The 16,262-nt window shown below is 39.9% G+C and overlaps 1 protein-coding gene across 4 annotated transcripts in view; it reads right to left on the minus strand.

Annotated features, from left to right (window-relative positions):
* LOC102223573 (multiple epidermal growth factor-like domains protein 11) overlaps positions 1-16,262 on the minus strand; it is a 94,539-nt gene that overhangs the window by 52,861 nt on the left and 25,416 nt on the right. For all 4 annotated transcript variants that reach the window (XM_023332160.1, XM_023332161.1, XM_023332162.1 and 1 more), the window contains exon 5: positions 9,713-9,805. In XM_023332160.1, the coding sequence (XP_023187928.1) occupies positions 9,713-9,805 (93 nt within the window). The remainder of the gene's footprint in view (positions 1-9,712; positions 9,806-16,262) is intronic.

Here is a 16,262-nt window from a genome sequence, read left to right on the forward strand (position 1 = left end):
TAAAGCCGACTGGAGTCGGGTTAAAACGGACCGGAGTCGGGTTAAAACGGACCGGATTCGGGTTAAAGCCGACCGGAGTCGGGTCAAAGCGGACCGGAGTTGGGTTAAAACGAACCGGAGTCGGGTTAAAGCCAACCGGAGTCTGGTTAAAGGGGACCGGAGTCGGGTTAAAACGGACCGGAGTCGGGTTAAAACGGACCGGAGTCGGGTCAAAGCGGACCGGAGTTGGGTTAAAACGAACCGGAGTCGGGTTAAAGCGGACCGGAGTCGGGTGAAAGCGGACCGGAGTCGGGTCAAAGCGGACCGGAGTCGGGTCAAAGTGGACCGGAGTCGGGTTAAAACGGACCGGAGTCGGGTTAAAACGGACCGGATTCGGGTTAAAGCGGACCGGAGTCGGGTTAAAGCCGACTGGACATGGCTGGTGGGACTGATGCAGCCCTAGTGAGTCCAGCCTGGATTGACTGGCAGGAGGAAGTTTTATGGTTACACATTTACTCTGACAGCAACAACGAGGAAAATCCCTGGAAAACAGGATGTTAACAAACAGCAACAATCTAAAGAACAGTCAGGAGACCGCAGATGAAAACGCAGAGCGTTTCGATCAGACAGCAGCAGGAAGGACTCATAACTCATCAGATCTTCAGCTCTGGACCTGAATATCAGCAGAGGAGACATGAAGACACGAGTATCAGGCGCTTCGTCTCCTCTCAGCTGCTAATTAACTCCATCAGTTTAACTTTCTGCTCTGACTTCACTGCAGGGAAATGTAAAACACCGGCGCGTCCCGGGGGGCCCGGCGCTCCGGCTGAAGCCCTTGAACTCTGTGACCTCCGGGATAAAAACACTAACTAAGGAAGGCGAGCGAGCGCCGGCGTCTAATTGATACAGGAGGTAATCTTCATGAAGGGCCGCTGCTCCTTTTCAGCTCCTGCCGGGGCTTACTTCATGCCTCCCAGAGTCAATTGCTTGCTGCAGGTGGAATTGGCTTCTTTTTGTCTCCCAGAGGAGGGATGACCTTCCCATCCCATTCAGAGCGCCGAGGCGCTGCCCCGCACCGCCGGGGATAGACGACTCAGGAATCCTGTCACGTACGTCTCCAACCTGTCGCCTCGCTTTACTCCAGGCTTCTTTAAAGTGTTTCACCTTGCAAAGCTGCAGCTTTTCCCTCCTGGAGCTTCTTTATCTGCTGCGTTTCATGAACAAATGTTTGGTGATGCAGGAGGAACGGCTTTAATCTGGGAGGATGACAACGATTCAGCTGCCGCAAAGCACATTTTAAAGTTCATTAAGCAATCAGAAAATGACGCGTTGACTTTTAATATAAAGAGAAAACTGTTATTAATCATAACGAGTGTTTAAAAACAACAGGAAAGCCATAAAGAGGCTTTTTAAAATTACATTTGAACTTGAAGACCTTTAATCCCCAGAAGTTCATTTCAAGGGTTGCAGTTTGTAACAAATTATTTTTATAATTTGTTACAATATATAATAAGCAAACAGGTATTGTTAAATGTTATAATTTAATTATTTAGTAAATAGCTAATATTGCATATTTATATTTAGTTTTTCTAAATTTATAAACACCAACATATACTATGTAATATATTATATATTACAATAAAATGTTATGACATATTTTTTATATATAATTTAATTGATTAATATAGTTACATATACATAAAATGAACAATATATAATAAATATATCATGATTGTTTTTATTTTATTATTGAATTATTTTAATATTTACATTTTATAATTCAATCATTTAATGTAAAATAGTCATATTCTTTAACATTGTAATATATAATGTTCAGCACCATATATTATTTCTTATAATATTATATGATTATGATTTAATATGGTTGAATTTGTTATGCTAATTAATTACTATTATAATTATAATTTTAACTGTATTATTCATATATTTAATTATTTTATCTAATTCATTTATTTATAAATAAATTATAGTTTGTTATTAATAAAAGGGTAAAAATGAAGCAACAGGGAGTCTGTTTATGTGCTTGAATGATAAAATGATGAACTGGTTCATGTTCAACAGTCATTTCAGGGATCAAATCTTTTAAAACAGATCAGTGGAAAATGAGCATAGATGTGTCGCCATGTTGCATTTCTGAAGATTTTCTGCATCAGTCTGCTTTCTGCTGCCGCTCCCACAAACATGAGACGTTTTTTATCTCCGTCACAGTCGAAGCAAAGCAAGATGATGATGCAACGCAATAAAATCCTGCAGGGCCAGAGGTGGCAGCATGAAGCAGAAGTTAGGAGACTGAAACAAACTCTGGGCCGCTGGGAAAGCGTTTCCTGCAGACTGATGTGTTCTCCTGCTGAAGGAAGTGACAGCATGAAGGAACACACACATGCCAGGAGAGATGAAGAGCTGCAGATCCATCACTCTGCAGCTCAGAGCTGCGCTGTGGCGCGGCGATAAGGAGCGAAGCGATCCACAGCCGGACCTTAACGGGATTTTCCCAACACTTTGGAGGTAAACTGGAAAAGTCAGCCGAACAGAAACATCCATGCAGGATTTTAGATTCCTTCTGTTCAGGGAATATTTTCTGTTTTTCCACCTGCATCAATGAGACGTAGAGGAAGCAGAGGGAGATGCTGCTGCTGCTGCATCCTCTTCTGTTTCCCTGCAGGTCCTGATGGCTGAACAGGTTCAGCCTCCTGTTGCTCTTTATCAGGATGAATAATCACATTTTTCCTTTTTCCATCCCAGACTGTCAAGTTTCATCCACTAAAGGAAAAATAACCAAACAGAGCAGCCAATCAGAAGAAAGGCATGTTAGAGTAAACTGCTGAGACGTCTGTTTCCATGACAACAAATGGAAACCTGTGCGGACTTTAAAGCTGTGCTAATAAAAGAGCAGCAGGGCATTGAGAGCTCTCAACCTTCTAACGGAGTTTAATGTCTGACAAACCATCAAGATTTCAGCTGCTGAGTTCTCGAGCTTCACCAAACCTCCACAGAGCTCCAATTAGAGGAACAAACTCCAACCAACCAGAGACCAAACCAGAAGCCAAACCTCTACATCCATCCAGGGTCCAAAACTGAGCCCAAACATCTCCGTCCATCCAAAGACCAAACTTCTCCAACTAGAGACCAAACCTCTCCATCAAGAATTTTCTGGGCCTCAGTGAGTTAATAATCATGTCCAAGTTCATTGTCCCATTTATAGTTTCCAAATTCGACATGTTTCCCTATGAGGAGGAGTCCGGCCTGCAGGCAGATGACCCAAGCCCACACCATGATGCAACCTCCCACCTCAGAGTCTGGCTGCTGGGACTCTGATGGTGATGGTTCTGATGGTTCCTGCTTTTCCACCGAACATCTGGAGAACTGACCGGTCCGTGTTCCACTGGGTGACGGTCCTCTGGGTCCAGAGACGCTGCTTCTTGCTCTGAGGAAAACAGCAAGCTAGCGATAGCCCTCATGCTAACATTAGCCTTGTAGCTAACATAAGTATTTTAGCTAATTTTTTATATATTACTTATGGTTAGCCGTCGTCTGTCACACACGTAACTAAACAATCAAATTAAATGACATTTAATTATGTAATAATGACCTCTAATGCTTCCACACACAGATTCAGACAAAAGGCAGAATTTCAGCTACAGGACAGTTTGTTTTCCTTCCATCCAGATGGTTTTGTTATAAAAATGTGAAGTTTAGGACTCCACAGTTTGATGGACAGGAAACGTAATTTTACCTCCAGCGAGGTGATTCCTGTTAGCTGAAAACTTCGAAGGCCTTCATGGCTCACAAGGCAGGCAATGACAGAACAACAGACTGAGATTTCTGACGGTTTCTGTAGGCGATTTTTCCTGACAGCTGGAATGTTTTCCGTCTTCTAGATAGAAAACATCCAAACAGGAAGTCAGAGTGGCTTCAGATCCCAGCTGACCTCTGAAAAACTTACCTCAGGTCAACTGTAACCTTGAAAAATATCAAATTATGAAGTTTGTTCTGAAAACTTTTACTCCACACTTAGAAAGTGAACTTCCACAGCTTTATTTTGTTTATAGATACCGATGTTCATCAGGTGTGATTAAAAAGCGCTGATCGATGAATCCCTGGCTGCTCCGCTAACTCATCACACCTGCTTCATGTTTCCAACCAGCCGGTATGCAGTACGACACATTAGGCCTTTATCAACACATATTACAGCTAAATTTAAGCCATACAGCAAACATCATGAAGGCGGCGGCTCTCATCCCGAGTTAAAGCGGCAGTACAGACCAAACGTGACCACAGGAACCGTCTCCTAGAACATCTGAAAATCAGCTAAACTCGACGTCTGTGTCAGAGGAAAGATTCGCTCTCACTGCACAACTGAAGAGATTTTCCTGCAGGCGGGAAACAGATAAAAATGTTTCCCACCTGCAGATTCACCTGAGGAACAGATGACAGTGTTAAGATAAAATAAACAACCACAGATGGAGATGGAAACTTAACGTCATCCTGAGTGTTTGGTTTCTTTTTCTTCTCTCTAACTGGGACTTTGTGGCCAATCAATACTTCATCGTTCGCCTCGGTGAGGATTTACCTAACCTCTGCTGCAGCCCAGCAGGGACAATAAAAACAGATAAACAAAGACGGGGAGCAGGCGCTGAAGGGGGCTCATTAAGAGCCGATGGACCCCAAATCCCTCTTTAACAAACACACATACACGCCTACACACACACACACACACACACACGCACACACACACACACACACACACACACGTTCTCTTCGGTTTAGATACAGCATTTAAAACCCCAACCACCTCCAGTGTAATTTTAACCAAAACACAATTTAGCTACCAGTTTGTAGTACAAAAATTCCATTACAAAGGATGTAAACAATTAATTTACTTACGATTGTAGATTAATGGTTTATTAGATTAAAATTATTTCAACAGATTAACTTATAACTTCCACTTAGATCTTCTTCTACTGTTGTAGTTTGGCCGCCATCCCACAGAGGGCGCCACTGGTCATCCATAAGTAAACCCAGTTGATACAGAAATTAAGATGGCAGTCATATTAGAATGGGAAAGTGGGATGATAAATTCTCTTCATGCGGTTCTTATTAGAAATATAAACACTCGACAAACTCCAAAAATTACCGATGTGCTTTGTAGTTGATAAAGTCTGCGCTCTTCCTGCATGAATATTCCTCTGTTCACGAGGATTAAGCGCTTCACATATTTTATTTTTCTCATCTTTTATTTCTCAATTCAGCAACTGAGGAGGTTACTGTTTTATTGTATTTTATAAATATATCTAAACTTAATATGAAAAAAACAAAAGAAAATTGTTAGTTTATTCAGTTAGTATTTAATAGACACAAAATAAAGATAATCCCTTCATGTTATGGAAAGACAGTCGACCTTCTTAAAACAAGACAGAACTCAGGTTTTTAAGAAAAATGTCGCTTATCAATTAATCGGTGAGATCACCTTCAGATTAACTCAATTGATAACTTCTATCTCTGTTTTTTATAGGTGCACAAAATATAATGATAGGACTTTTATTTTGAAGGCCACTATTGCTTTCTTAATAACATAATTGTTTATTAAGAAAACAATAGGCCCCATTTGCTGAGGCAAATTTGCTGATGTGCCTCATCAAATGTGTTGAATACCTTTCAAGAAATTAGTTTAGCATTTAAATATGTCTAATGTTAAAAAAGAAATAAGCTGATGCAGAATGCAGAGTTTTCTACAAGGCATAGATTTCTTAATGTTTCTCTGCTGAAATCGAGCGTATAGCTGTGCTTAGTGTGGAGAACACATAACAGTGTTTAAAGATTACAATTTCACCCGCAACCATGAGATGAAACATGAGAGAAGTACAAGAATTTAACTGATGTGGAGCAGGATGAGCTTCAGAGGAAAGCTAGTGAAACCAAGACAGCAACATTTTTAAAAAGCTCCACTCTTCCAGGGACACAGAAGTCAGGACCAGCTTTGCTAAACCCTACAAAATTACAGGATATGGCAAAGTATTCTCTGAAGGGGAGTTTATTCTCTGTTTGGTGGAGTCTGCAGAGCTAAATTACCCTGAGAAAAAAGATGCATTAGCAAACATGTAGCCCTTTCTAATGTGCAATAAATCAATTAATTGCATAATCAATTAAAATGAGCTCAATAATTTCCACTTTCATGATTTATTGTTTTTCTCTTTCTTTTCTCTTTCTATCAAAAACTGGATGACAAAAGTCTTCAACTCGTTATTTTTTTACGAACAATTTAAGACTTCATAATTTATTTTATTTGTTGTTCCTGTGTTAAATGTTCATCAGGATTGAATGTTTATTGATTTTTGAGAATGTGTTCTTGCATTATTATGCCCATACCATTATATTACTTGAAAATGGTCTCAAAACAACAATAACTTCTGGTCTAATTTATCATCCAGGTAAATTTGTTACTGTGATAGGCATGCAGACATGTTTCTGCGCACCATAACGAGTTGGATTGAGAACACTGCAGCGTATTTGGTGCTTCAGCTGCCAAAACCCCCAGAAAATTGTGACTTGTTTTACTCGGTGGATTGTGATATCCTTGAAACAGCCTGAACATGGCAGACATGGCCTTTACTGTTGATATGATTCACTAATAAATTAGCTAAGTGAAGAAGCATTCTCTCTGAGATAAAAGAAACAAAAACACTGGGTACAGTTATTGCTTTTTTGCTAAAGTGATGTTGTTTTTCGAAAATTAGTTAATAAAGTTATGATGCTGTTTCATAAATGCTGTAAAAATACACATTTTTGAAATTATTTTTAGAAAGTTAAGCAGTACAAAAAGTTTGTGCTTCACACTTGCTGGATGAACTGTTTGGTTGACAGTTTGATACGTTTGCCTTACTGTTAGTTATTGATGTAAATTGATGCTGCCATTCTACATTGTCAAATAACTAAACACTGCAAAAACTGAGATGTCTAAAAAGTATGAGGCCGTTTAGATAATAAAGAACTTCTAAATAAAATAAAAACAGAAGCTATACATGGCCTTTGAACATGATTGAGATTTCTTATATGGCCACTTTAAAAATGTTATGATTTTGCTTTTGTCCCCATGAGGTCCTTTGGTCCTCAGAAGGCACATATTGGGCCAGGTCACATAAAGTCACATAAACAAGCACACACACACACACACACCCTTAGCTCATATTTACACCGAAGCTGCAGAGGAAATGAGGAGACAAACAGGAAATGAGACGAATCAGCCTTGATTCGGCTCCAAGATAACATCAATAGCAACATTTTGCCACAAAGTGGCCTAAACAAAACATTTCACAGACCTACTGATTGGTCTGTTTCAGGGGTTGAAGGTGGTTTCAACTTCTCCATCAAGGGCTGCGTATAAAATGCTTGATTCCTGTCTGAATCCTGCAGAGGGTTTTATCAGCAGCAGACAGACGTTAGAAACTAAAGCTGTATTTATCAAAATGTGTTCAAATAGAACGGAGCTGAGAGAAGCTGCTGAATATGAAATCAGCTGAGAGGCAGTTAGGTCGACGTAGTGAGGTTAAAGGGATAGATTCTTCAATAATTTTCTTCTAAATTATTGAATAAATACACATATGAGCTAGGGGTTGAACGACTACATATTTTTTAAGGTCGACTACATCATGATAATAGTCGAGTCGATGTCGACTAGTCGCGGTGACGTCATAGTGACGTAAGCGCAAAAACCCTTCACAACTACTTGGAGGCTTTATTAGCTATTTTCACGGCAAATATTGACCCCCCCCCCCCCCCCCCCACACACACACACACACACACTCTCCCCTTATCCTGCTTTTACTAAGTCTATTATGGAGATTCTTCGTGAGCAGCGGGGAAAAGTTTGTTGCACAAAGTCGGGTCTGACTTTTTTTTTCTAAACACCGGCTGACGCTGATGATCTCTGGATAGTTACTATAGGAGTTAAATGATCACACTGACTACATGGAGCTTTTGGAACATCACAAGCCAAACTTGTTATGAACGGATCCCGTTTGGTTACAGCTGAATTCAACGAAACCACCTGCTTCTCCTCCGCCCGATGCGCGGCAGGAAGCTCTGCTGACTCAGCAGATTGAACGATTTAAGATATTTTCTAGTCAACGTCAACATGATAAAAGTCGAGTCGATGTCGAGTTGACTAGTCGTTGTGATGTCATAGCAACGCAAGACGCAAAGCTTTGGAGTAACGTAGAGGCTTTATTACCCGTTTTCACGGAAAAATACGGCATTTACACAGAACAGCAACAAGTGAAACAACAAAACATCGGGATAGTTTATGATAAATAATAAGTTGCTGGAAAACCAACATTCAAAAGGAAACGCACATCTTTTAGATGGCATGTAAAAACAATAAAAAGAGGTGGCACGGGGCCGGGGGGTAAATAAAGTTCACTCGCTGTCAATATTCTCTTCACTAAGAGTTGTTGGGGTTTTTTCTTGGTTGACATGTAGGAAAACAAGGGCATCAACATGAGCCGGATGAAGGCTTGCCCGCTTCCTCGTAATGGTATTCCCAGCGAGAGAGAAAATCCTCTCACTGGGAGTGCTGGTTGCCGGAACAGCTAAATATTTTTAATATTTAAATATTTTAAATTTTTTCGTGACAAAGACACTCGCGAGCCGGCTAAGTGACATCCTTAGCGGGAAGGGGGCGAGTTTTAGACGGCTGGTGTTTTGTAGTGGACTGCAGCTGCAACTCCATCTCCTTTTAAAAACACTGTAAAACCACAAATATGCATCCATCTACATATCATTTAAACTAATGTATTAACTTATTTTTCTTGTGTCTTGTGACGTATACTGTGCTGTCAGATCAGCACAGGCTGTCACCACCGGCAATCACATGACTGCGACTAGTCGACATGAAATGTAAAAACTCGCGAGACGTCCTAGAGTCGACTAGTCGACTAATTGGTTCAACCCCTAATATGAGCTCATCAACAGAGATATTTATGGACTTTAATCTGCTCTTCAACCATCAGAGTGGAGCAGAATGTTATTCTAGCCATTCAGCTTCCCAGAGTTTCTCTGATCGTTCATGGAGCTTCTATAGAAATGTGGACAGTGGACTCTGACATTAGCATTATCTGCTACATGTTTAACATTGAGATGCTACTTTATGCTTGAATTGCTTCGCTGACATGCTAACTGCTTTTAGCACAACTTGAACACAACAACAATGGTTTCCAGGGTCCAATCAGATCGTTTAGAAGCTCGGTCGTCCACAGCTGACTTTGGACGACCGAGCTGACACAGATGGAGTTTGTGCCTCAGATTTACGGACGTACCAGAAACACATAAATACAGAGTTCCATCTCAGGACATGTGAAAAACAAAAATTTGTCAATTGTGTTAAAATCTGTGTAATTAATTAATAGAAATAAACATGTTAAAGTCCCAACCCTGATATTAATATTCTAACTGTTTGACCTTTCACTTTACTTTCTCAAAGCTGAATTTAGTTTGCTTGTTTCTGCACTTGCTGAAATAAATACCAAGCACATTTCCTCCTCTGTTGCACGGCTATTTATTCCTACTTGTTTGCTGTTTCTATTCTTTAATAAGGCACATTTTAAATGCAAATCTGCTCTGAATATTCACACATTCACACATACAAGATGGAAGTACATTTAAGAGAAAAACCAAGCGTCTCCAGCGTTGTGAGTTTTTGTGTTGGAGGCGTACTCACCGCTGGAGCAGTCCAGCCCCCCCCAGCCCGGCTCACACTGGCAGGTATCCGGAGAAACACACCGGCCGTGGACACACTCCTCCGTACACAGCGCTGCGGAGAAACAGGACGACCCAGATTAGTAATCTGGACCAGGAAAACCTCACCGTGGGCTCGAAGCTCATCAAGGCTCACAGCACAAACAAACTTTTAAAGGAAGGTTTTGTTGTGATCTTTAATGAAAAATGTTCGATTTTTTCCCATTACTCAGATTTCTTGTCTAAATAAATCCGTGTACTGAAGGTTAAATGTGGTTCAGGGTTAAAGTCAGAAACGTTTTGAGACGGCGAACAAAAACAAAGCCTCTGACCTCCTGATGCTCCATGACAACCGCTGCTATCGCTGCGATTTTCCTCACTGGGTCCAGTTTTACATAAAACATTAGAAAGGCAGGGATTCATCTATCAACAGCTTACATTCTGACTGTTCTCACTATTTATTTATTCACCAACCTGCTCTAAAATCTCCCCAGTCCTGATAAGAAGTGATATCTGCATTGTACAGCAGGCAGATAAGGAAGCTCAGGAGCTCATTTCTCACCCTGAGATGGTTTCATATTTCATTATGACAGGACCTTACAGCTGAGAGCAATCAGACGCTTCAGAGCAAACAACGCCACGCTCAGAAATAAAGCAGGACGTGGTTTTATGACTCTGCTGTTATCTCATAATAAGGCAGAAGACGTCGCCTGGAGAGGCATGAAGAAGAGAGGAGAGTAAAAACTCCACAGAGGAGAAGAAGAAGAACGGATTCATCCCCCAGATGAAAATAATCCTGAAAAATACATTTTTACTTGAAATAAAATCTGTTCATGACCTTAAAACCGTTGAATTTATTTTTGGACAAAGTGAAAATCCCTTTTATTCCAACACATAGAGGATCCTTAGTAATTTAATCAGTCAATCCAGGGTTTCATGATGGTTTTTGTGATTTCTCTCAATCAAAACGTTTTGGTTTTGTGGCGTTAATTCAGAAACATTTGCAAGGAATTTTACGATATTTCCACTTTTTATCTGATGGTAAATGCGACTTGTTGTTACCGACTATAATCTGACATCAAGTAAAGCTGAGACCTGCAGGTTGGAGTTAGTATCACCTAAACCCAAAGGTTTTGACCATGTTCGTGAAAAATATGCATTAAATTCACAATTATATAACAGTGTGAAAAATGCAAAGATCTGTTGATTTTGCGTAAATCACAAAATTCCAAAAATCAGAAGGGCTCCATCCTTACCTCCCTCCTTAAACATTAAACCTTTGGTTAATGTATAAATATATTTTTAAGTTGCTGTTTTCCAACTTCCTGCAGGAGATAGCTGTGCTACAGTGGCAACATGCTTTCTTTTTCTTCTCTAATATTATTTCTACCTTCCAGGATTTTGTGATTTTTTTCTTTTGCAAACAAAATCACTGATTCTTTGGTGCTACTTTAAAAATATTTTCAAGGAATTTTAAACAAAAAAATCTACATATCGAAAAAAGATGAGGAAACATAGCAAGCAAGCAGATTGGACACAAACAGTTTTATTATTTAAAGAACTTAAAATGAATGAATGAATGAATGAATGAATGAATGAATGAATGAATGAATGAATGAATGAATGAATGAATGAATGAATGAATGGAACCAGGTTCAGCATCAACGTGTAAAGCAGCTCAGATCTAAAATGATCAGTAATTGATCAGACTCTCGGTGTTTCAGTCAGGAAAAGCTGTGGGAACTTTATTGGACGTGTGTAAACTTTTCCAACTTTAATGATTTAAGAGCAGCTAGTTTAGTTTTTTGGATCCAGGGTTGGAAAGAGCAGGAAAACTTTGAGCGACTCCTCCACAGCAGCCCAGAGTTGACTAATTAACACGTTTCTTTCCAGCGTATTTTCGGCGCGGCGGCGCTAAAGACAGGCGTTTCTCTGTTTGTCAGCTGGACTCGGCCATTTTCAGGAATCTGTAGCACTGAGGCTTTCTGGGTGTCAACTGGATAAAAGCAATCTTAGATGCTGTCCTAAGCTTCCTCTCTGTTCCAGCTCACTGTTTAATTAGTGTGCAGACAAACACACATGAAGCTGTTGACACAGGAGAAGCGAAGATTTTAACCTTCCTAAGACGAAGCTAAGTGGAGTTATGAAGCAGAAGCAGCTTTGTCTCGGTTTCTCCAGCTCATGTGGAGAGGATGATCTAAATACTGCATCATGTCACAGATCTTCACTCTGCTGTCGTCTTTTCTCAAACATAAACCAACAAGTTGACTAGACAGGCAGGAACAAACGCTGTGAACATGACAGCCTCATGAAAACTTGAATTATTTGGACGTGGCTCTGCTGAAAGTGAAGAGCTGAAGTGAGGAGTTCAGGTGCAGACGGAGGTAAGGATGGATTTCAGCCACTCAGGTCATTTTTACTCATTTTCTCAGCTTTTTTCCTCCCAGTCACACAGAATGGACCCACTTTTAAACATTTTATTGTGTTACTGTTATTATTATTGTGTGTGTGATGAATGTTGTCAGCGTGTTGAGAGTTTGTTTCGGCTCATATTTCCATTCCTGCGGGTTTTTTCACATCATCCTTCAAACGGACAGCGAGCCGAAGTCGCCGCTTCCAGATTTATTTCTCTTCTCAGGCAGCAGCGCTCTGCACAAACATGTCTGCGATCACATTTATATTCCTGTGAACTTCAGAACGACGGAGGCTTTATTTCACACTGAGCATGCTCACTGACTTCTCTGTTCAAACTGAGTCTGAATAATGGAAAGTTTGCTCATCAGTTCTACAAATCGCATTCAGGAAAACCAGGATGTCAAACCGGCTGCATCTCTGAGACAAACTGTTAGACTGAGATGTTTTAATAAAGTCATAATATTAGCAAAATAAAGATGGAAGTCATTTTAATGAGAGAAAAGCTTAACATGTGGTTTCTCATATTGTTACAAATTCATATTTACATCACTACAACTTTATTGTCTTTATATTATGACTCTATTGTTGCAGATTCTGTCCATCTGGCCCTAAAACCCGCCGTACATTTCTCTGTAATTTGGCCAAATTTACAGGGAAAAATCTGCTTATAAACGTTCAATTCTCTAAGATCAAAACTGAAATATTTAAATTCTCCTTAAAGCTGGCGGTTATTTTAATGTGAGAGAAACAACAACCACTTAAGAAAAACTAAACATCACATAAGGTCACACTGTTCTCCTCTTTCAGTGGAAACTGCCTGATTTATTGATGCAAATTAATTCTAAAATCTTCAAACAAATGGTAAAATTCAAATTTTCTTATCATTTAAAATTCAGGACCGAAGCTCCTGGTCGTCAAAAACAACCTGGCAGGATACGGTTCTGGTCCAAAACTGCAAACTTGTTTCTTTTTTCTCTGACAACATATCAAAGATCAGTTTCAAAACTGATTTATGTAAATAATATTAAGAAATAATTCAATGTGAAACCATTAGAAACCATTAGAAAAGCATTTTACCTTTCAGTAAATGAGCTGAAGGCTGAACAACTCGACCATCAACAAACCAAGTTCTTGTTTTTTCACAGAGTTAAAGTTCAGATCTTAATCTGAGAATCTGAGGAAAGATTTAAACACTGAAGGTGTGAATCCGTGTCTGAAGCTCCGGTTCTGAATGCACATATCTGCTGCTGAAGGTCCAGCAGGTTCTGCTTCCTCCACAGTAAAACTTAACTGGAGCTTTGCTGTGCGTAAACTTCAGGCTGAAATTTTTCTGCTGCCCAGCATATTTTATGAGGCCGATAAAACGCCTGGCAGTGTCGCGCTCGGATTTTAATAAGAAAGGCAGGAGCTGTGGTCGTCCTGGAGGAGAGATGATTAATCTTTAAAGGGACGGTGATCCTTTCATCCCGAGCAGAAAGCGCTCCACGCAGGATTACATCAGCAACGGCTCCAACAAGATTAATAGATATCAAATGAAATAATCGCTGCTTAATTCCAGCCATTGTCTCAGCGTGCTGAAGCAGGCGCCGGCGCCCTTGAATCCGCAGGATGCTGAACATCAGCGAGGACGCACCTGAAGTTCTGCCACCTGCAGGAGGAGCCGTCCTGGACAGACTCCTCCAGCTCTGAACCCAGTTCAGTTTCAGTTCTTTTATTTTCTCCACGACTAAACGGATCCCGTCACTTAAAAATTATTTGTTTTAAAGGGACACCCTGTGTTTTCCATATTACACTTTATAGCATGATCAGTAACTACAGTATGTTTCCTTCAGTTGTTATAAAAATGCTAAATACATATAAAATCTGACTTTAAAGAAATTTGACTTCTTGATTTGAAATTGGCTGTCTGTCTCTTTAAGAACTCCTGCTCTTTCTGAAGCTCCACCTCCAGGCAGACATCCCAACATGGCTCCTCTATTAACCCTTTAGCAGCAGCCCCATAAACTCAGCAGTTCCACTGGCTGCTTGCTAAATGCTGCTGGCTAGTCTGAAGGAGCTGAGGCTACGATTTCTCAAACATGCATGATGCATGAATAACATTAAAACATAATGGAAAGTCAAACTGTCCCTTTAAAGGTTAGAAAGTTCAACATTTTACACATTTTAAAAGTCAGAAATCTGCTGAGCTATAAAAACGGCTCTGATATTCACTCATCACTCAGTTTCCATAACAACCAGCAAATAAACTGGAAGAGTCGCTACCGTTAGCGAGCTGCTAGCTGCCGCTCAGCCAATCAGAGCCGGAGGTCACAGCATCAAACAAAGCAGTCAAAGGTTTTCCTCCAGAGTCTCCGGGGAGAAGAAAGTCGTTGTTGAATAAAATGACACAATGTCCCCCTGCTGACCTCTGACCCCAGGCAGCCCCCACCCCTCTGTTCAGGGACAAAGCAGCTCTGAACCATAGAGTTTACCATGTAGAGTGGATAATTGATTTCTGCAGCTGAATGAAGATGAACTCTGGATGGATTTTTCTATCATTTTTATTTCTCCTCCGGGTTTTTCTGCATCGTATTTCTGTAAATTTCACAATTTCTTTAGTTTTATTTGTGCAGAGAGTAATTCAAACTCCAACAATAAAGTCAGTTTATGTAGTTTTAAATAAGAAAATGTGTTTGCAAAAATAATAATTTCCCTTTAATCAGTAATAATCAAGTTATGAAATCATTCCATTTGGATGAATCTGACAAATGTTGTAATAAATCAGAGATGTGCAACTTAAAGATCTGATTTACCAAATAAAACTCGCTCAGCGCTGCAAATGGCACGACTTTTTGAAAAACACAACTTCTTAAATAAATATCTACTTTAGGAAAGAGCCGGCGTTTCATTTCTTTTGCCACAATTTAAAGTAAAGATAAACATAAAAGAGGATGCAGATATTTTTCTTTTTTTTAGTACAGATTCCAACATAATGACATAAACATAAAATTGTTAAAAACCTGCATTTGTTATTATTTCTCTATGTAAAATCATAAACTGGTTCATTTGAATTTTTAGTCATTAAGAGAACGATAAAAGAAAGTTCCTGATCTGGATGTTTGAAACATGGAGCTGCTCTTTGTGACTTTAACTGGTTAATTCACCAATTAATAAAATCTTTCTCTTCTTAGAAACTGATGGTTTTTATGTTTTTGTGATGTTTGTTTTTTGCTGTCACACTTTAACTCATGATCATGATCCACACAGACTGCCAAGCCCAGACCATGACTCCTCCACCGCCGTGCTCCACAGCTCCTCTCAGGTTGGGTGATAAAGATAAAATCTCAGATCTTCATTTATTTATTAATTTTACTTGCTTTCTTTTCTTAAAAAATAAATTACAAATGACAGAAATCATTTTCAAACAGTGGCTCTAATTTCAACCCTTTTTTCTTCAAATTGGGTGACGGATTATTAGGAACACTACCAGAAAAATAGCAGAAGAAAGAATCATTTTACCAGAAGAAAGTCTTAAATGCTGAGAAAAATCTCTTTTTCAGATTTCACCGTGGATGTTGAGGCGGCATCTGTCTCAAACCAAACGAAGGCTGGAGCTAATCTCACCGCACGTCGGGATTACAGCTGATAATCTGGCGAATACCCCAGCCCATCTGGTCCGGCACGCAGCGCCACAGCCTCCAGTTCGGCTCTAACTCAAACTACCTGCTGCCTGTTTGACTCCCTGCTGCTTTTCCCAGCAGCAGAATCGGCTCAGATTCTGACTGACGCAGGTTCGTCAAAGTGGCAGCAGATAAACAGAAACAGAGCGACTGAACTTCATCAGCTGGTTTAATCCGGGAATCTCGGATGTTTTCACTCTTCAGCTGCTGGAGCTTCTTCACCTCATCTAACAAACACATTCAGTCTGTTTCAGATTTTTATTCCTGCAAATTCCTGTTGCTATATTGTAGGTTTAAAACTCTTCACCGTGTTTTTGTTTAGTTTCTACTGCAAATATTTTAGTATACATTAAATAAGACAAAAATAACTGAAAAGTGACTTTTCAGAAAGAAATAGGAGTTTATTTTTAGTCAATAATTTCTTAATATTGATGAAAAAGTTCTTGTTTCACTGGCAGA

Source organism: Xiphophorus maculatus, chromosome 4 (assembly GCF_002775205.1).
Source record: "Xiphophorus maculatus strain JP 163 A chromosome 4, X_maculatus-5.0-male, whole genome shotgun sequence".
Classification (NCBI taxonomy): Eukaryota; Metazoa; Chordata; class Actinopteri; order Cyprinodontiformes; family Poeciliidae; genus Xiphophorus; species Xiphophorus maculatus.